Here is a 20,573-nt window from a genome sequence, read left to right on the forward strand (position 1 = left end):
CATGATCCTCTCTTTTGTTTCCTAAATTCCACATATCTGCGAGATCCTATAACTGTCTTACTTTTATATGATTGACTTACTTTGCTTAGCATAACACCCTCTAGTTTCGTCCACATTGTTGGAGATGGCGAGATTTCTTTTTTTTGTTTTGATGACCAAGTAGTATTCCATTGGATATATATACCACATCTTCTTTATCCATTCATCTGTTGATGGGCATCTGGGCTCTTTTCCATAGTTTGGCTCTTGTGAACATTGCTGCTATAAACAGTGGGCTGCACATGCCTGTTCGGATCACTACATCTGTATCTTTCAGGAATACACAGTAGTGCAATTGCTGGGTCTCGGGTAGCTCTGTTTTCAACCTTTTGAGGAACCTCCATGTTGTTTTCAGGAGTGGCTACACCAGCTTGCATTCTTTGTGGGATTTTCTAATAAAACATTTAATATGTTCAGTACTCAAATTCTTACTTCCAGTCTCTTCCAGCTTCTCTTCAGATCTTTTTGATCTCAGGTATTGGCAGCTATATCCCTGTAGTTGTTCAAGCTAGAAATCTTAGAGTCCTCCTTGACTCCTGCTTTTCTCATAATTTGCTGAAGAATCCTTTTGTCTCTACTTTTAGTATCCGTTGAGATTCCTGCTACTAATTGCTATCTGCTGCTTTCCCACTAGTCCAAGCCATTTATCATTGTTCTGTTGTATTACTTTCATTAACTACAGTTTCCCTGGCCTGTCCTAGCCCAGCTACTAATGGGATAATAGTTATTCTCAGCCAGCATACGAAATGATATTAAGCCAGATCATGTCTTGCCTGCTTAAAAACTATAATGGCTACCATTCTACTTGGAAAGAAGTTCAAGTCCTTCCTTACTGTGGTTTGCAAGCTTTTACCTAATCTGGACTTCTCATTATGTCTCTGGCCTCATTTCCTGTTGTAAGTTTAAAATCCTTTATCCTCCATATGTCTTGGGGCCAGAAAGGTAATAAAGTTAGTAAGTAATATTCCTTGTAGGGCTTGGAGCAACATTTGGTAGTCAGTGACAGTTAGCATTTCTTCAGGGAACTGTTCAGGATTCACATTAAGCAAAGGTAGAGACCATATAGCCACAAATAGGTTAGATCAGGGTTTGTTGTTACCAGATGAGTTTTGGTGCCAATTTTGGGAAGAACTTATGTTTTGGGAACTTTTGGGATTTTTAGAATTGCTCTTAAGGGATTATGGATTTTGATTTTTTCTTCTCTCCAATGGCCTTTTTGTTCTTCAAACATCCCAGACATGCTCTCAACTGAGGACATTTTGTCTTTGACCTTGGATCTCCCTGGAATGCGGTTCCCTCAGTTACCTTTGCTTACTTCACTTTGATTTCAGTCTCTGCTCTGATGTCCTCTCAGTTTCTATGCTGAGCTGCTTGTTTTCTTCCCTACTCAGTTTTTCTCCGTAGCACTGTCATCATTTGATATGAATTATTGTTTACTTCGTTGTTTCCTGTTTATTGTATTGTCCCTACTAGAATGTAGACTCGAAGTTCTTTTGGTCTCTTATTTTCTACTGTATCCCCCATGCCCAGAACAGTGTGATATAGTATAGGTGCTCAATAAATAATTTGTCATATGACTGAGTGAATGAATTTTTCCATTTGGGGATTTTCTGGAACTTATTTGGATGAATTTATTTTTAGCATTTTCTTTTTGTGCCTGTGACCTCTGTTATTTGAGTTATTGTACAACAGAAGATGGTGAATACTTAAAGTTTTATCCTGCACATTCTTGAAAAGGTATCTTTGGGTTTAGTCAGTAAGTTTGACTTTTGCTGCATTTGTTACATAATTGGGCTAGAATTTTAAATAATAGTGGTAGCACAAAAGGGTATGAAGAAGCCCTTTCCCCCCCCAAATTCTGCTGTTTCTTAAAGAGTTCCTCTTTAAAGTTATTATTTTAAGAGTAATTAACTGGAAGAGTTAGTATACTTTGTGCTTTTATTCATTGTATAGACCTTGTGGTATAAAAGGTACTTAAGAGTTTGATTAGGCAATGGATTATGTCAGATGAGAGGTAATTTTGGCCTGATAATTTTATGCACAGGATTGATAGAAAGTGATCCTTACTTAGAATAGCTTATCCTGGTTTAACTGTCTTTGTTAAAATGTTTCTATTTCTTGTAACAATTTCCCAATTGTGTAGTTTATAGGCAAGCAATAAACAGCAAGATGTTTGAGGTGGACATGAAAATTGCTGCAATGCATGTAAAAAGAAAGCAACTCCATCAGCTACTACCTAGTCATGTTCTTCAGAAGAAGAAAAAGGTAAATTTAGAAAGTACTTACAAAAGCATTACTAGCATAATGTTTTTACTGTGTTCAGCCTATCCCTACTTCAGCATTTAGACTCCGTTTAAGTCATGCTTGAAGTAGATCAGAGCATTTTAAAAATCTGTTCCAGGGAGCAGTTCCATTATCTGAAACCTTGCTCCCAGTCATGTTTCTTGAACGTACTTGGAGACCTCAGACAGACTAGTGGCGATGCTTCCTGTCCTTATTTTACATAGGCTTATAGTCTCTTTCAGAGTCTTCTGTCTTTATCCATTTAATACCCACATCAGTAGCTAATTTCCTTTTCTTTAGAAAGTAAATTAGGTAACGTGGATAAATTACATGACTTTTCTAAAATGACTTTGTTTTATTAAGAGTATAGATGTGTATTATTGAAAAATTAAGTTAATTGAATATAAAGATCACAAACAGAGGTGACCAGAGTTAATGTTTTGTAGCATGTCATTCTGGTAATAGTGCTTCCTGTCAAATAACTTACAGCCATATTTTTCTTTTACTTACTTATTTACTGACTGACTTACTACATTTTTTCTTTAAATAACTATAAAGGACATATTTTTCTTATTTAAACTTACTGTAAAGGACATACTAGAATTTTAGTGCAGAGATGACAATTACATTCTTACTTTATGCGATTTCAAGAATAGGTGGCTAATTTCTATAATGGAATATACATTGCAGTGAAAATGAATGGGTTAGAGCTACATATATTAGTATGTTCAGTTAAAAGGTGCTGATGAATATGTATTATTTAATAATTTAATAATTTTAATTTTATAAGTTTAAAAAATGTAAAACAATATATTATTTAAGAGAATATGAAAGAAAAGTATAGCATATAGTATGATATAAGCATCTAAATCAAGGAGAAGAACTTTGGAGTAGATACGCTGGTTCAGTTTCAGTTCCACTGCTTCCCTGCTGTGACTTGGGCCGCCTGTATAATGAACATCACGTTCTTGATTTGCTTCTTCTCTAAAATTAAGATAATATTCCTCATTAGATATTTTGTGAGGATGAAATGAGTTAATACCTGTAGAAAGTGGTTTCGACTAGTGCTTAGCACATAGCAAATGCTCGTATTTGTTTCTGTTGCCATCACCATAACTTGGGGGTAGAGGTACTTGCTTTTTTAGTCTGGTCTAAAATGCAGTTTTAAAAGGCACTTTTGTTTTTAAAGTAACTTGGTACATTAAAGCCTTTATGTGACTTGTTTTCTTTTCATCCTAATGCTTTTGTGAGTTAACTAAATAATCTAGAAAGTGGCAAAAAGTACTGTTCTTTTCTCAAGCCATTTTATTTATTTGTAATAAAATATACATAAAGTTTGCCATTGAATAATTTTATTTTAAACTAAAATATCAAGCCAGACATTTGTCTTCTGATTGTCCCTTGGTGTTATTAATGAGTTTAAGCAAACATACTTAAATGTGTCTTCACTCCATGTAAAAGTATATAAACATTTTGTGTGTTTTCAGAAGTCAATGTAAATAGATTGTTATGTTCTTTACCATTATTTAGCCACTTCTATTTTATTAAAACATCTATTTATGTCTGAGGTAATTAGATTTTCCAGAACCCTTTATTCTCCGATTACCTTTAAAAACCCCTATTCACATGGTATTGTTGATATTTGAAACAACAAAAGTATAGTTTAAATAAATTTTATTTTTATTCTATTTCTTAAGGTATTATGTATCTAAATATAATCTTCTAGAAACAAAAAGGATTATTTGCATTCAGAAATAACTTACTTAGTCTAAACTTTGTTATTTATCAAATAAAGCTTAACCGTACTCTCATCACCCAGTAATAGCTAACTTTTCACATTCCAGTGTGTGTTTCTGCATAGTTTCTTGGTGCACATATGTAATCACATATCATACATATTTTTAAAAGGTTTTTGATGGTACATGCCCTTTTGTGACCTGTTTTTTGGGTGTTCGTTGTGTGTCCAGATTATATTACATTACAGATACGATGTGGCTGCTTAGTTTTTCTTTGTGTGGCTATAGTATGATTATATCTGTACTTTATTTGACATCATTTGGGTTATTTCTAAGTTGCCACTGGTAAAACACTTTCTTGTTTTTAGAAGTAGTATCTAGAAATCTAGATCCATGAATCTTTTCTTAGACTCTTCTTGATTACTTCCTTTTATTAACTGCTGTTTATTTGCAAAGCACTGTATGAATGTTGTTCTATGTTTTTAATGATACAAAATTGTCTAATAGAAGAAACCAAGTGGTTAATAAATTCGCCCATGGTTGTATAATAGGAGATGTGAATTGGACCTAGGTTTCAGTACATGTGTGTTTATTTCTCCTTGTAGTATGTTCTGTCATTGTTTATCTTTTATTAGAAAGTGTGGATAGAACATTTACGGTAACTTGGTACTGAAGTCTCTCGTGCCAAACTTGGTATAGACACAGGCAAAGCAGAGCAACTGTTTTGTATTCAGACCAACCAGTTAAAACCTTCAGGTTCACAGATCATCCTCAGCAGTGGCCTGTTGTCTCACAGATGTTTGATCACCTGGGCAGGCAGGTAACTATGTAGATTTAGTGTAATTTAGTTACTGTACCCTGGTGGAGAATGAAATTGGTAGCATTTTTGCATAGGAAAGAAGCTCATTAGAAAATTCTTCTCACAACTGACTTCATAAACATGTGGCATTACTTTCTCTTCCTCTCCATTCTGCCAGGTCTCATCTTCCCCATTTGATTAATATTGATTTATGTACAAAAGTAATGTCTGTAGTGCTAGATCAAAGAATGTCTTGTCATTTGGGGAACTAGAGCACACACATACACACACAGACACACACACACACACACACACGTATGGGAAATGGGTTTTTGTCAGCAATGCAGTCGTTTCCATTAAAATGTTTCTGTAGGTAAGTGGAGCACCAAGGCTAAAAAGTATTATGGGAAAAAAAAGCTGAAGAAATCAATTTGATATTGCAATACTATTGATTGTAGAAGCGGAAACTAAGTTCTTTAAAAATCATGCTTTATTTTGGTTTTCCTATATTAAGTAACATGTTGAGTGCTTTGATTTTTGAGAGGCAGGACTAGCATTAGGATTTACATGTGGATATTAGGTTTCACTTTCAGGAAGTTATTTCTGCTGTTTCTATTTTCACAGGATAATTTATACTATTAGATGTACTGTGTTAAAATTCTAAGTTGGCAGTCAGAGCACCAGAAATTCTTTCTTTGAGAGAGCCTCATTTATTTATAGATGTTTAGAAGTGGTACTATGCTGTACTTATTTGATAAATTTTTTGATATTACACAATTTTATGTTCACTGTAGAATAATTAGAAATTGGTCACAATCCCCAAAGCCAGAGATATTCATTGCTAGTATTGGGTTTATCATTAAGACTTTTTTCCTTATGTGTGTATGTCTGTATATATTTATAGTTGTCTGAGTTAAGATCCATGTGTTTTCACATTATAGTGCTTTTTAGTGTGCAGTGTATCTTGTGGAGAATGTGTACGTTTAATGTAGCATTCTTTTCTCCTTTTTTCTCCCAGGGAAGAATTGTAGTGTAGTCAGGCCTCTTAAAAGTCAGAAGGTGTGTATCTACCAAATCTTCACCTTATATTACAAGTCAACGTGACACTTCTGAGTTTTCTTGCACTTACTGATTTATGCTGTGTAGTAGGAATCATTTATCAAAGTAAAAGATGTTCGTGTTTCAAAGATATGGGTAAAATATATATTTGACTAAATATTTTATTAATTGCAGCATTCAACAGAAGGTGTCAGATTGACACCTCTGAATGACAGCAGCCTCGACTTGTCTATGGACAGTGATAACAGCATGTCTGTGCCTTCACCTACGAGTGCTATGAAGACCAGTCCATTGAACAGTTCTGGCAGCTCTCAGGGGTAAGGAAATTGAGGGAGTGAAGTGGACTGGCTGTTCGCTAAACGCATTTGATGAATCCTCTTGTTAGAGTCATCTATTTAGCGTATTATTTGTATTCCTTCTGATTCTTTAAAGATAGCAATTAAACTTATTTTGGGGAGAAAGTAATTTTTTTTTATCCTATTGTGCCATACTTGTATTCCGTTTTTGAGACAGGTGTATCTTAATTCAGATGTGAATGAGTGTTAGTGCTGTAATCCCTCAGATTTCACATATAGATGGTCCCTGACTAACATGGTTTGACTTAAGATGTTTTGACTTCACAGCGGTGTAAAAGCAGTACACAGTCAGTAGAAACCATAATTTGAAGTCTGAATTTTGACCTTTTCTAGGGTAGCAGTATACCACTGTACGAATAGTCTCTTGTGGTACCTGGCACAGCAGTGAGCCATAGCTCCCAGTCAGCCCTGCACTCCCAGGGTCAGCAGCCACTATGCCCACAACCATTCTGCACCCCTGTGGCCATTCTGTTTTTCCCTCTTAGTACAATATCCAGTAAATTACAGAAGATAGTTAACACTTCATTATAAAATAGGCTTTGTGTTAGGTGGTTTTGCCCAATTGTAGGCTAATAAGAGTGTCCAGAGCATGTTTAAGGTAGGTTACGCTAAGCTCTGATGTTTGGTGGTTATGTGTATTAAATGCATTTTCGACCTAAGGTATTTTCAGTTTATGGTGGGTTTAACTGGATGTAACACCATCTTAAGAAAGATCTGTATTGAGACTTCTCCTGCCTCCAGGGAACTGTATGGTGCTAAGGAGAATGGACAAGAGGGACAAAATCGCCTTTCTGTCCTGGGGCTGCTTACATCTGTATAGCTGGGGAGCAGATGTGTGGACATACTAGGGGTCTTCTAAGGAAGGTGAAGGTCTTTGTGGGCTGCTTTTAATTACAGGAAACTTTTTTTTTTTTTTAAAGAATTAAGTGTCTTTAAAATCATTTAACACAGCTAAACTTTTTTTTGTTAACGAAAGAAATAACATGGCTATGGTGGCAAGAACTAGAACACAAAAAGCCGTATTTATGTTTAATCTTCTGTAAATTTTTCCAGTGTATCCTTGTAGAGTCTTTTTTATTTTTAATGGAAATACTAGGTTACCTTCAAAGGGATTGTATAAAAAGCCTTTTGTATTTTGAGTTCATGCACATGTATGTAAAATAGTAACTTCCGAGTAACTGAAGTAAGTAACTAAGTAAGTAACTTCAGAAGCTTAAACAACAGTAGTTTCCTATGTAATACTGAGTAACATCTGTAAATAAGACTTCTGGATTTTAAGTTTGTAATTGTATATTTGCTTAGCATATTTTGAATATTTATTATGCACTAACCATTTTGCCAGCTCTTTCTGGTTTTCTTTCTGCATCCGTGGTGGTGCTCTGGCCAGCTCTCCCTTTTTGTTTAGATCATTAGATGTGTGTGCCTTTGAGGATGCTCTTGTCCTGGCTCAGTATTCTCCCTGGGGGAGTGGGATCATCTGCGCTTGTTGACTTCATTTACTTCTGTGTACCAGTGAACACCAAAACTTTTTTTTTTTAAGATTTATTTATTTGGGAAAGCATGAATGGGAGGGACAGAGAGGAAGGAATAGTGAGAATCCAGCAGACCCTATGCTGAGCACTGAGCCCGAAATAGGGCTCAATCCCAGGGCCCCAAGATCATGACCTGAGCCGAAACCAAGTGATGGACACTTAATTGACTGAGCCATCCAGGCACCCCGTGAACTCCGAAGCTTTAATAAGCTGATGGCCCTGGTTAAATGCAAATGTCTTATAGGCACCAAAAGTCGAAGTCCTTTCTTGCCACCACCTTGTCAGGGCGTCATTGTTCCACAGTTGCAGAGTGCCAGCTGTAGCCGAGGAAGTGAGAATAACCAGAGGACTTTGTGCTTTTATTTTTCTTTCAAGGGGTGATTAAAATGAGATTATTTAACTGCGATAGGATTTATTTGAGACAAAAAAGTTGAAGAGGTGGAGTAAAGGATGGATGATTTCAGTTTCCTGAAATGACAGGAGGGAGTAGGATCCAGAACAAAGACAAGGAGGGATGGCTTTGAAAGCCTTTGTTGTTTATCTGGGCCACCTGGTGGTCTTTTTGGGTGTCACGAACCCTTAGATTTTGTATGCAGAAATTTATTTTTGTTTCTTAGACCATCTTCTCATTTATAGCCTTTGACAGGATTTTCTTAAACCTCAGATCCATTAAGTCTTTTCCCCTAAATCAGACACAGATTGTTTTTAAAACTGTCCTGTTTAATAGGCTAGTCACTAGCCACATGTGGTGATTTAAATTTATTAATATCAAATAAAATAAAATACTCAGTTTCTCACCAGCCATATATCAAGTGCAGAGTAGCTGCTTCTGTATGGTGACTACTGTACTGGATAGCACAGCTGTGAGACATTATTCCAGAGGTTTCTGTGGGACAGCACTGCTTTAGAGTGAGTGCTTTGGGTTGTTGGTCATATTTATCAAATAAAGTCAGTTACTGACGTATACACAAGTAAAACCAAAGAATCATTTCCTTCAAATAATTTCCATATTAAATTTTGTTATGGAATTTTATTTTATACTTTACTGTTTGCGTTTTTCACTTTTTTTTTTTTTTTTTTTTTTTTTAGCAGAAACAGTCCTGCTCCAGCTGTAACAGCAGCATCTGTGACCAACATACAGGCTACTGAAGTTTCTGTGCCACAAGTAAATTCCAGTGAAAGCTCAGGGGGTAAGGAGATGGGGTTGACAGGCTTGAGAATCCTTACACAGTGTTTGGTGTTAGCCTTCATTTCGAAGGGGAGCTTTATTTGTTGATTAATTGGTTCGAATTCAGTTTTTTAATGTTACTGTGTTGTTATCGATGAAAAAATAAAACTCAGAGACTGAAAGCTTTACTTGTAACTTGCTGTTGACAGGATTTACTGTAATTTTTATGGTGTTCATGTACTTACCTACTTAGGTACATCGAGTGAAAGCATTCCTCAAACTGCCACACAACCAGCCATTTCACCACCACCAAAGCCTACGGTCTCCAGAGTTGTTTCTTCAACACGTCTGGTAAACCCACCACCTAGACCTTCAGGAAATGCAGCAACAAAAATACCTAACCCTATAGTAGGAGTCAAGAGGACGTCCTCACCTCATAAAGAAGAGAGTCCTAAGAAAACCAAAACAGAAGAGGTATCTATATATTAGTTAGCCATGGGAATACCAGTCTGCCTATTTTAAAGTCCAATAGAAGAAAATCTTTGTGAGCCAGAATTAAGAAGCAGCAAGGAAGAAAGCATTTAGAAATGTTTAGGTAGTGCCTTAGGGCCATAGTCTCTCTCTACCCTTCTACCGTCTCAGTGCCTGCCTCATCCATAAAGCTGGGCCTCGTTTAAACTTAGCTTGTCTAGTCTAGCACAGTTTAGCATGTCATCTCAGTTTCTCTTTCTCTCATAGCTGTATCTTTTATGTGTACTGATTCTTCGATAGCCCCTTTGGACATAGTTCCAGGATCCAAGTGGAGTTTTGGAGTTTCTTACACTGTATTTGGTGTTACAGGGTTACTGACTATGAGAGGTTTTCAGGGAATTCTTACTGAATAACTGACCAAAGTTGCAAAGTCAGATTAATTTTGAGACCTTGAATAACTGCTTCCTCCAACCCTTCAGGAAAATTTTCTCACAATACTTTCACTTTTTATAGTGGCCAATTTGCCTTGCCAAAGTCTCAGATAGTTTTAGGGAAACCATTAAAAGTGTACGTTGATTTTGTTGTGTGTTTTGAAATATAAAACAGGAGTAAGTAGGCTTGTCACACAATTTCATTGCTCCCTGGAATCACTCTCCTGTTTTCTTCCAGCTAGTAGGACAGTCACTTTTGTCCCAAAGATGACAGTCCAAAAACTAATTTCATTGTGATTTTTGGTTGAAATTTTGTTACTTAGGAATTTACTAATTTCATCAAAGTTTCTTTAGAATGGGGAAAAAAAAATCTGGATTTTTCTCATGAGAGTGTTTTGATCTGTAATAGTGAAATGTTATTGTCACTAATTTGTAAGTGTTCTGTTCCCCAGCTTATTCTGAAGCCTGTTGGTTTAGATTTTTTTGAATATGGTCCCTATTAACTGAATATGAATAACTTGATGAATTTTGTCACTCTAAAGGTCCTGAATTAAGAATGATGATATCATATCATGCTTTACAACTCCTATCCTGAAAACCCATCTGCGTAGTTATTTCTTACGGCAGTGATTTTCAGCCTTGCTGTATATCAGAATTTTTCAGAGTGATTTTTCCCTCCCTCCTAATAGAGATTTTACAGCCTCCTCCAGATACACTGAATCAGAGACTCCAGAAGTTAGGCCTGGGAATCTTTTATTCAAACCCCCAATGCGGCATGACTGTGTTGTGCAGCAACCTAAAAGTGTGCTGGTTTGGGTGGAACTGCACATTTTGTGTGTCTCTTGATACTTGTTTGGAATTTGGCAGAGCATTGCAGAATTCAGAATTCATATTTCTTTTGACCTTAGTAAAGTACACGTAAGGATAACTGGAGATGCCTATTCATTCTGTTTACTTCTGTTAATGGTTTAATCCCTTAATGGCTCCTAAGAGCTCTGACTCATGGAGTACCAGCATAATGGTGGTAGTTTCATTTGCACTTACCTTGGTAGAAAACACTCCTGTTTCCTGTCTAGATACGAAGGCAGTAGGATTATAGGATTTTTTAACTTACTATGGACAATTTTAAGTCTATACACAAGTAGAGAGTCATTCCCACTGCAGCTTTGGGAACAGTGGGCTCTGCCAGTCCCTACACCCTTCATTCTTTGGGCCTTTTCCATCTCCCTCTATCTGTATTATAGAAATTAAAAATCCAGACATCATATATCATCAGTATTTTTAAAATCATGTATCTAAAAGATAAGGATTACAGAAAAGAAAGCATAAACAAACTAAACTTATCCTGCTTAGAAAAATCAAATATCTAGTCAATGCTCAACTGACCCCGATTGCATCATCATTGATTTTTTTTTTTTAAAGTCTTTGTTTGTTCCATTCTGTAACTCTATAAGATCCCTGTGTAGCTATTGATTGATTTCTCTTAAGTATTCTTTAAAACAGACTTCCCTCCCTTTTTTCCTTGCAATTTTTGTTTTGTTTTTTTATGTTTTCTCAGAGTCTGGGTTTTGTTTATGGCAGCCTCATGGAGTTGACTAACAAAAACAGTTTTATGATATACAAGAGACGTGAGGGTCTGAGGTATCTCACGGGCTGATCTCCTCATTTCCCAGAAGGAGGAGCTTGAGTTTCGGTGGTTTTTCTGTTTATAAAGCTAATTAAAGTCAGTCAGGATTAGAACCCAGGCCTAAATCTCATGGTGCTAAAGGAGAAGATTATTATGACATATCATCACTTTGGAGCTCTCCTCAACTGGATCTCTTATTCTCTGTTAATGAGTACTTGGTATTAGAAATTTTAACCAGAAAGAAACACTGGCCTTAATTAATCATGCGCTAACATGTGTACAGACAGGGAGGTTCAGGGTGGTCAGGAGGTGTACTGCCCCTTGATTTGCATCATAGGCGAAGGCTTTACAGATACGTAAAATAAAAAAAGACTAATGTTTGCCCTGGATTGTATGGTTAAATGATGCTACCTATGTATTTTTAAACTTTTTCTTATGGAAAATTTCAAACATGTACAAAATTTTAATGAACAGTCCTGTTTGTATCACTTAGCTTCCACATTTAACAGCTCACGGCCAGCCTCCTTCATCTACACATCTACTTCCTTTCCCTTGTTATGAAGCAAATCCCAGGCATAGCATTTCAGCCATAAATATTCTATGTGTATCTAAAGATAAAGACTTCTGAAAACACAACTACAGTATATTATCACCATATGTGTGTGTGTGTACATATATATGTATATGCCAGTATATTTACCAGTATTAGCAATAATTCCATAATGCTACGTTTCCAGTCAGGTTTGATATTTGCCTAGTTATGACGAATTACTGTTCTTGAGGTTTGTAATGTTTTCAGGATACAAATAAGGACCTTATTAGAATTTGTTAAATGTTAAATCTCTTCTACTCATAGAAACATCGTTTCTATGTCTTGTTATAAAGCTGCATTTAAAATTATAATTATGCCTAGTAAATACAGCAGAGAAATTAGGGTTAAAATAGTTATTCTTAAAGGGACGTTAATTGCAAATATGGGAAAGGCAGCCATCTTTGGCCTCCCTTTTCCTTACTTTATCAAATGAGTTGTTTTTTTAATACAATTATAATAAATTAAAAAAGACTGGGAAGAGAACATTTCTCAAACCTCCTGTTCTTCAGGATGTTACTAAGTTTTACTAAGCAAGGGGGATTCTGTGGTTAATTAAGTTGGGGAAAGTTAAAGAAGTATTCTTTGTAGAACTCCTCAGAACCTTTTATAAAAAATGCTGATATGTATGTGAATGTCCCAGAATAGGGGTGATAGGATTCCAAGTTTCTAAATTGTTAGATCAAAGAACTCTTTTTTTTCTCTTCCTTATAAAAAATATTTTATGAACTTAGTGGTTTTAGGAGAGTACTTTAGGTGGTATTGATCAACAGTAACAGCTTTCTTCATATTCTTTGTTTGGAAGATATTGAAGTCAAATTAAATATGTTACATTAAAAATTTTTTTTCAAGTGAATGAGTGATCTACTTTAAGGCCATAGTTGATCTTACAGGTTAAATTATTTTATAATTTTAAAAAAATTTTTATCAGTTAAAGCATTGATTGGCAGATAATCTAAATTTTTCATTTTAGAGAATAAAGCTTTTTTTTTCAAAAACAGGATGAAACAAGCGAAGATGCTAACTGTCTTGCTTTGAGTGGACATGATAAAACAGAAACAAAGGTATACTAATTTAGCCTTGGAATACATACACAAGAGTACGGAAGATGTGATAGAAATGTCTCTAGAATATTGTACTGTCTTTTTCGTTCTCTAGGTTGTAGGTTGTTTTTAGTATTCTTTTTAGAGAAGTGTTTGTCCCTTTTGAATGTTAATTTATAATGGTGAAATTGAATTTCTCAAATGTTTGAGGTCCTACTAAATGCAGGGTAATCTGGGTGGATACTGAATGGCATAAAATGACAAGTGAGCCATGTTCCGTGCCTTTAAAGGAACTTGTAATTAAGTAGAGAAGATAAGAGGTAGAAGCAACTAATTATCAGAGAAGATCAGAGTAATTGAGGCTGCTGGGGTGGTGTGAAGGGCAGGAGCAGTGGGATGTTATTTCTGACTGAAGAAATATTAAGAGGCTTTGTAGGAAGACCATGTAGTATTTGATGTAGTCCTTGAAGGATATGTAGGATTTGGGGCAGTCCAAGATGAGAAGGTCATCTCACTCTTGGTGCGAACGTATGGTATGTTTTGAGAACCAGTTTTTGGCAGAAGGTTCTGGCAAGAGCCTTTTGGAGTGCATGGGGCTTGAGATGAGGTAGATGAGATGAGAGAGAGTGGTTTAGCCAAACCACATTAGACTCCGGACATCATTTTTTCAGAAATTGGAATGTACTGTAGGCTTTTAACTTTTTCTTCTTACTGTAGAAAATTTGGAAATCCTCCTCCTCCCAAATTATTCCCATAATCGACATTTTAGGAAGTTTTTTTTTGGTGTCTTTATAGATTTTATTTGGGCACACATTCTAATGCCTTTTGCTTTCAAATCTTTATTCACTCTGTAAACCAGGAAAAATTGTTCCTGTGATTATATAATTTACAAAATATTAATAGCTATCTTAAGGCCATGACCATATTGTATTCAACCAGTTCCAATTGTTGCAGTTATTTCTGTTAAAAAAAGGAAGTTCTTTCTTACTGTAGTATTGACTGTCGGTAAATACCTGCCGTCCATTTTATATTTATTAGACTAAATTAATGAAAGAGGAGTTACTGAGGCAAATAGTATGCTTACTTTTAAAACTCAGTCAATAACTCCAGTTTGTGCTTCAGAAAGCCTGTGCTTCCATTTCTGTTACCTGCATCCTGTTTACCCTCCTCTGTTTCATAAGAGAAAATTGACATTTCATTGTTTTATTACTATATATGTTGTTTTACAGAAATTCAGATTTTTACATGTTTATTTTCATCTGTTTCTGGATACATGTAGTATTTTGTTTTGTGCACAGCTTTAAAAATGTTGAGAGCAGTGGCATGACGTGGTTCTCCCTGTATTTTCAGATAATACTTAGAGTAGATCAGTGCATTGATTATTGAGGAGGGGGAGGAAAAACCCAAAAAAAAAAAAGGAATTTTTTTTTAAAGTTTTTTTAATTTATTTATTTGACAGACAGAGATCACAAGTAGGCAGAGAGGCAGGCAGAGAGAGAGGAGGAAGCAGGCTCTCTGCGGAGCAGAGAGCCTGATGTGGGGCTCGATCCCAGGACCTGGGATCATGACCCGAGCCGAAGGCAGAAGCCTTAACCCACTGAGCCACCCAGGCGCCCCAAAAAAGGAATATTTTAGGGACTTTTTTCTACTTTTAATCAAAGGTGTGGGAGCAGTTTTTATCCTTTTGAAAAGGTAGTTTTATTTAATAATATTAACCAAGTTTTGTTTTTTTCACATAAGCTAGGGCTTAGATTTCTAGTGTATTAATTACTGTCTGGGCAACATTTCATAATGTGCCTGTGTGTGTCTTTAATTATTATCTGCTCCAAATGTCCAAGTTGGAGGTAGTTGGAAAGTCAGGAGATATTCTGACCGTGCCCATGGAGTTGAAGTAGGCAAATAGAAATGTATGTGATGTGATGGGCGAGGGAGCCTGCGGCCAGGCTCACTACATGATCTTGTGATGTGGTCCCATCTTTCTCTTGATCCTCCTGTTTTCCAAGTTGTCTTCTTTATTAGCCGCCAAACCCAGTCATGTTCTTTTATTCTTTTTTTAAGTCTCTTTCCTCCCCCGTCCTCTTTGTCTCACAGGAACAACTTGATACAGAGACAAGTACAACTCAATCAGAAACTATTCACACAGCGGCTTCTCTGTTGGCCTCTCAGGTACTAAGTGCAAAAAGCAAGGAGAGTTTTATAAATGTTAAGATTAGTGTGGTATAATGAATTAAAATGAGCATATACAGAAGACTGTTAAAATTCTCACTGTAACAGTAATTAACTCACTGGCATATCAGTGTGTATCGTAGTTTCAAGGTAGGGCATCAGATTCGATAGAACCGTTGTTTTGCACTGTCAAGATGCTAACCCATCCCCTTATATGTTATTTGATATTGCAAATTATTTAAATCCTCACTAGTCACAATATGCAGTACTCATATAAAGGTTTTCTCTATAGATCAAAGAGTGAATTTTGAATCATGACAGAACTAAAAAACATTTCTTTGTGGATCTTTTTGTGAGGTTAAAATGATTTTTTCTTTTTAAAATGTGTTTCTGTCTCACATTTTACTCCTGATTTTCAATTATTCATTTAATGTAACCCCTAATTCTTTCAAATTATTTGTCCTAGAAATTCTGTGATAGTCCATTCTTACATACAGTAGGCACCTAGAATCAATTTTTTTTTGAATACTGATTTGTGAACCTTCATTTTGTTTGTGAAACAATGGTTTTCTTTTTGAACCCTTTCAGTTTGAGTATATTTGGAATCTAAGGTATACTCTGACACAAAGTAAATACTTTCTTTAAGTAGACGTGGAGCTGGTGACACTCTGCAGCCCCACTGAGATCATTGCTGCTCACGGTGAGGCTGCGGAACTGACGCAGTGATACTTGCTGCTTTGTGGCTCAGAGTATTTTAATGTGATAATTTTAAGATGTGTTTTTGCTAACTATTAACCCTCATAGCCTCTAAAGGGAGAAATACCATTTTGGCTTTCTAGAATGTCTTTTATTTCCATAATTTTTATCTAATAAAAATTTGGGATGGAGGAAGTAACTAAAACAACACGAGGAAATGTGCTTGGCATTGATACCTGGACAAAGTAGTCTGTCAGTCTTAAGCTCCTGTGATGTGACTGCATGTCTTTTGGCCTCCCACATTACTCTGGGGAACTGTTTTCAAAGTTTGTCTTATTAAATTCATCCCTATGGTGATGAGTACTTGTGGGTAATTTACCTTTTTGTATTTTTATGGGGAGGTAGAACTTAATTTCTAATGGAAAGATTTGTAGAGACATTGAGAGAAAAATGGCCCAGTTAATAAAAAGAATGATGATGTAGATTAAAAAAAAATACCTATATTTGGTGATATAAGGGGTATATTTCTTTCTGGGAGATAATTATACCATTGTGGCTGTGTGTAATAAAGAATCCTTATTGTTTTGCGATAACTTGAGATACTTACAAAACATCTCTGGGATTTGCTTCAGAGTAAGCTTGGGAGTGAAGGTGGGGGGACAGTGGATGGTTCTGGTTGGGCCGCTGGCTAAGCTTGGTAATGGCTACATGGGATTCATCATAGAACGCGCTCTATTTGTGTGGATGCTTGGAATTTCCCATAATAAAACATTTAAAAATTTATCTCTCTGTTTTTGAATGTTAAAGAAGGCTTGTGATTTAATTTTTTTTTTAACATGAAGTTTTCCTTTTAGAATAACTAAATTATTGCTGAGTTGTATAGATTTAATTTAATAATGTGTAGGGTCAGAAAATAATGTCTTGGTAACTGCTTCTCCAGTGTGTGAGGTGAACTTTAAGTGTTCTCCCACACGGGGGTGCTCCAGCACCAGTTAACTTCACAGCTGTTAGTGTTACTACAAGTAAATACAGTTTAACGTGACTTTAATAATTATATGATAGGTCATTCTTAGAGGAGTGTGGCTGTAAAAGCTGTATTTTAAAATTACTTAAGAGTTTTCTGTGTATTGCTAAAATATTCATATTTTATTATCTGAAAATTATAAGTATAGAACAAATAATTTTATAGTAATAGTCATATTTATTTGCACTTTATTCTTGTTTCTCTTTAAATTTTTAGTACTTCTATGGTAAGGTTCCATCCATTTCTTAGAGAGTCAAGCAGTGGAACGTAAATCTCATTGTTAAGTTACAGTGCTTTGAACAATGTTGTGTTCTTTGCTTTCGTTCTCAGAAAACATCCAGTACAGACCTTTCTGATATCCCTGCTCTCCCTGCAAATCCTATTCCTGTTATCAAGAATTCAATAAAACTGAGATTGAATCGGTAAAAACAACCTCAGGGGTCCATAAACAATATCTGCCAACTCAACCTGTTGTCTTCAAATGCTAAAAAAGGAGAATGGAGGGTACAAGACTAGACATGACTGAAAATGGATTTAGGTTTTTTTTGTGACCTCCCTTACTGGGCTAATCAGCACTTGATCGGAAGTCCAGGTTAGTATGTGAAGCCAGGAGTACTATTATTATTGTGTTAGCAACAGTTGCATTAACTATTTCAAAAAATTACTGCCTTTAACAAAAAAACAAAAACAACAAAAAAAACAACCTCAAGCTATATTTGTATCCATAATTTGACACCTGGATTGGGTTTATGTTTGATGCATTGTTTGGAAAATTTGCAATACAAACTGGCATAAGAATTCCTTGTTCAATGATGCACTTTTATGTATTTTTTTATTAGAAAGTAGAACTAATTTTAGATTTTCAGCTTGATGGATTTTCATTTTTTCCTGAAAAATTTCCTTTACCATTAGTCTTCAAATTGGATACCATTGTGCAGTGGCGTACTGTTCTACTTCAGAGAAAGGATGAGAGGACATCTAGTTCGGTCCCTGTGCGGTAGCTGCAACCCTTAACAATGAAATGTCAACTCCAAGGGTGTATATTTGACATTGAAATAATAATTAGGAAATAGTTGGTTTTGATGGGGTCATGATTAAGACGTGATATGTTAGTTTTATTTATAGAATCGTTTAGAGTGCATACAAATCAGCGATCAGCCAGCAGGTATTTTTCTTTGAGCTTCTTATGCTCCATGTTCTTTTGCCTTCAGTCTGTTGTCTTTGAAACAAAGCTTTTTGCTCCTTCCCCCTTTTCTTTTTCCCTGTTCGCTTATATGCATGAGGTAGAACTTAATTTCATAAGAAACAAAATGCCAGTATTTTCTTAAGCCATGATGTGAAACCAATGATCCTGTGGCCATGTGGCACAGAACACTAAATTTCCGTCCTGTGGCTGAAATCTTAGGGTGACTAAAAGAAATGCGAGTGGAACACGATGCCCTATCTGGGACGGCCATTTGATCTCTGGACGTGCGGAATTTTGTACACTCCACAGAACTCCTCTCTGTAGTAAAGTTGATTTTCAATTTTAAACACGTGGGCAAAAGGCATTTTCTCCAAGAATTTTAAACTGATTTTTATTTTTAAATGGTTGACCAAAATTTGTCAGTAAATTTTACATGTAGAAACATTTTAAAAATCATTTCTAGCAAGCACTTGGCATCTAGTCAGCTCTCTACTCCTTTTTCATTTTGTTTTATCCGATCAATAGATTAGGAACTCCTTTCTGCAAAGAAAAGAAGTCCTCATAATTAAGCAGCAGAGCATCCATCGTCACGAAGTATGAGGGGTGCCGGATGTTGATAAACTTAGTTACTCTTTCCTAATCTGGACAAAGCAGACCTAACGTTTTCTGATGAGCATGTTTATGAATCTTCCATTGTGCTCCATCCTGTCCCATGTGCATTTTTCATGTTAAACTGCAGTTACTTAAACTCTTCCCCATCCTCCTAAATTAATTTTCCAAAGTTGGAGTGTAGTCTTTCCCCTTAGGCTATGCATTAATTGAGGCTTTCTTTTCAACGTACCTTATGATGTCTAGTAGGCAGTGTTTCCGCTTCCCACATCTTCGCTCCGCACACTCACCTTGCCCTTCCTCCCACCACCTAAGAAAAAAAGATGGTCATGCTAACAGGTGAAGTGTACAAGGTGTGTGTGTGTGTTGTGTAGCTTCAGAGTTAGATTGAAATTGCCAGGCACAGATTTAGTCTTGTCATTTTGTTTACACATTGGGGAAAAAAAAATTCAGTTTATTAAACGTTTCATGTAACTGCACCCAAGTTTTGCCAAGCTGGAAACTTGGACCTTTTCTGTGTAGTGACTTTTTAATTCTAGTTTTCATAACCTGGAGATCAGACTGTTGCTTTCGCATGATGTATGTAGTGTCTCATGACTGGAGTTTGCTTTGTTTTATAGTATCTGTACTCCTTGTATTTTTCAAGAGCTATTTTGTAAACAGATGATGTATTTCTCCATTGAAAACACAATAAAAAAAAAAAAACAGCACAATCCCACAGTCGGCTGGTTTCTTTTGACTGACTTTATTTCTCTTGTTTTTCAGTGATAAATCGGTTCTGCTTTAAAGTTTATAGTGTGGCCGTAAGTGAAGATTTGCAAAAGAATTTACTTTACTTCGTTTACATTTAGAGATGATGTGCTTCTGGTTCATTTATGCTGTTAGTGGCAGCCTAGTATTAACTGATACCTTCCGTGATCACTGTTTTTCATATAAATGATCATTGGGGAGGAAAATGTGAATGTAGTCACTAATAATTCCCTCTCCGCCGTCCCATTGCCCACAGAACTTATTTTGTGTATGTAGACTCTATGCCTTTTCTGTATATTTGTTTCATGCATGTAGATCGTGTACTGCTGGTTCATTTCCTTTTCAGAACTGTTGGTTTTCAACGCAGTTGGTGACTTATTTCTATGTCAGCAGGTGGCACTGTTGCTTTTCAGTGAATTTAGGATTATAGACCACAAACCGGCTAGGATCTTCTGTTTCTCATTTTACTAAACCCAAATCAGATACTGCTTTTTTTAAACCCCCAAATGCTCAATATTGGATACGAAACTCATGGATTAGGAGAGAACTGCTTTGAATGTTTGTAATGGCCAACTCCTGAGTCTGGCGATCTTAAGTGCTTCGAGTGGAGGGATGGACCTTCTGATGTCAAAGCCATTATTCTAATGGACATGCAATTGTGTTTATTTTTTTCTGAAATTCCAAATTCTGATACCTTTATTATATATAAAACAATATATGACTGCAACATGGGATGACTTGTCATTGAGCTTTTGGGACTGTTCAGTAAAAGGGAAGATACTGTACAAATTACCCTTGACTCCATTGTTAACATCTACAGAGTTGAACTTGGGGGACTTCCTCTACCTCGATAGACACCTAAACATGGGACTGAATGGCCCACTTTCTGACTTTGATAGTCCACATGGTCTTTTGGCTTTTCGTGCATCTTGCTGAATTTGTAAAACAATTGAAAGTTGTGTGTTTTGTGGCTCTGGATATATTCTGGAATAAAGTTTATATTTTTCTA

At 36.0% G+C, this 20,573-nt stretch overlaps 1 protein-coding gene across 6 annotated transcripts in view; it reads left to right on the forward strand.

Moving 5' to 3' along the window:
• PAPOLA (poly(A) polymerase alpha) overlaps positions 1–19,524 on the forward strand; it is a 58,183-nt gene extending 38,659 nt beyond the window's left edge. Inside the window, exons 16-22 of one of the 6 annotated variants that reach the window (XM_080807768.1) lie at positions 2,183–2,304; positions 6,091–6,233; positions 8,894–8,994; positions 9,226–9,446; positions 13,092–13,154; positions 15,225–15,299; positions 17,350–19,524. In XM_080807768.1, the coding sequence (XP_080663894.1) occupies positions 2,183–2,304; positions 6,091–6,233; positions 8,894–8,994; positions 9,226–9,446; positions 13,092–13,154; positions 15,225–15,299; positions 17,350–17,445 (821 nt within the window). In that variant the 3' untranslated portion in view covers positions 17,446–19,524. The remainder of the gene's footprint in view (positions 1–2,182; positions 2,305–6,090; positions 6,234–8,893; positions 8,995–9,225; positions 9,447–13,091; positions 13,155–15,224; positions 15,300–17,349) is intronic. The other 5 variants (XM_080807769.1, XM_080807770.1, XM_080807771.1 and 2 more) reach the window with 5 other exon arrangements.
• The last annotated feature ends 1,049 nt before the right edge of the window (positions 19,525–20,573 follow it).

Source organism: Martes martes (genome assembly GCF_963455335.1).
Source record: "Martes martes genome assembly, chromosome: 7".
Lineage (NCBI taxonomy): Eukaryota > Metazoa > Chordata > Mammalia > Carnivora > Mustelidae > Martes > Martes martes.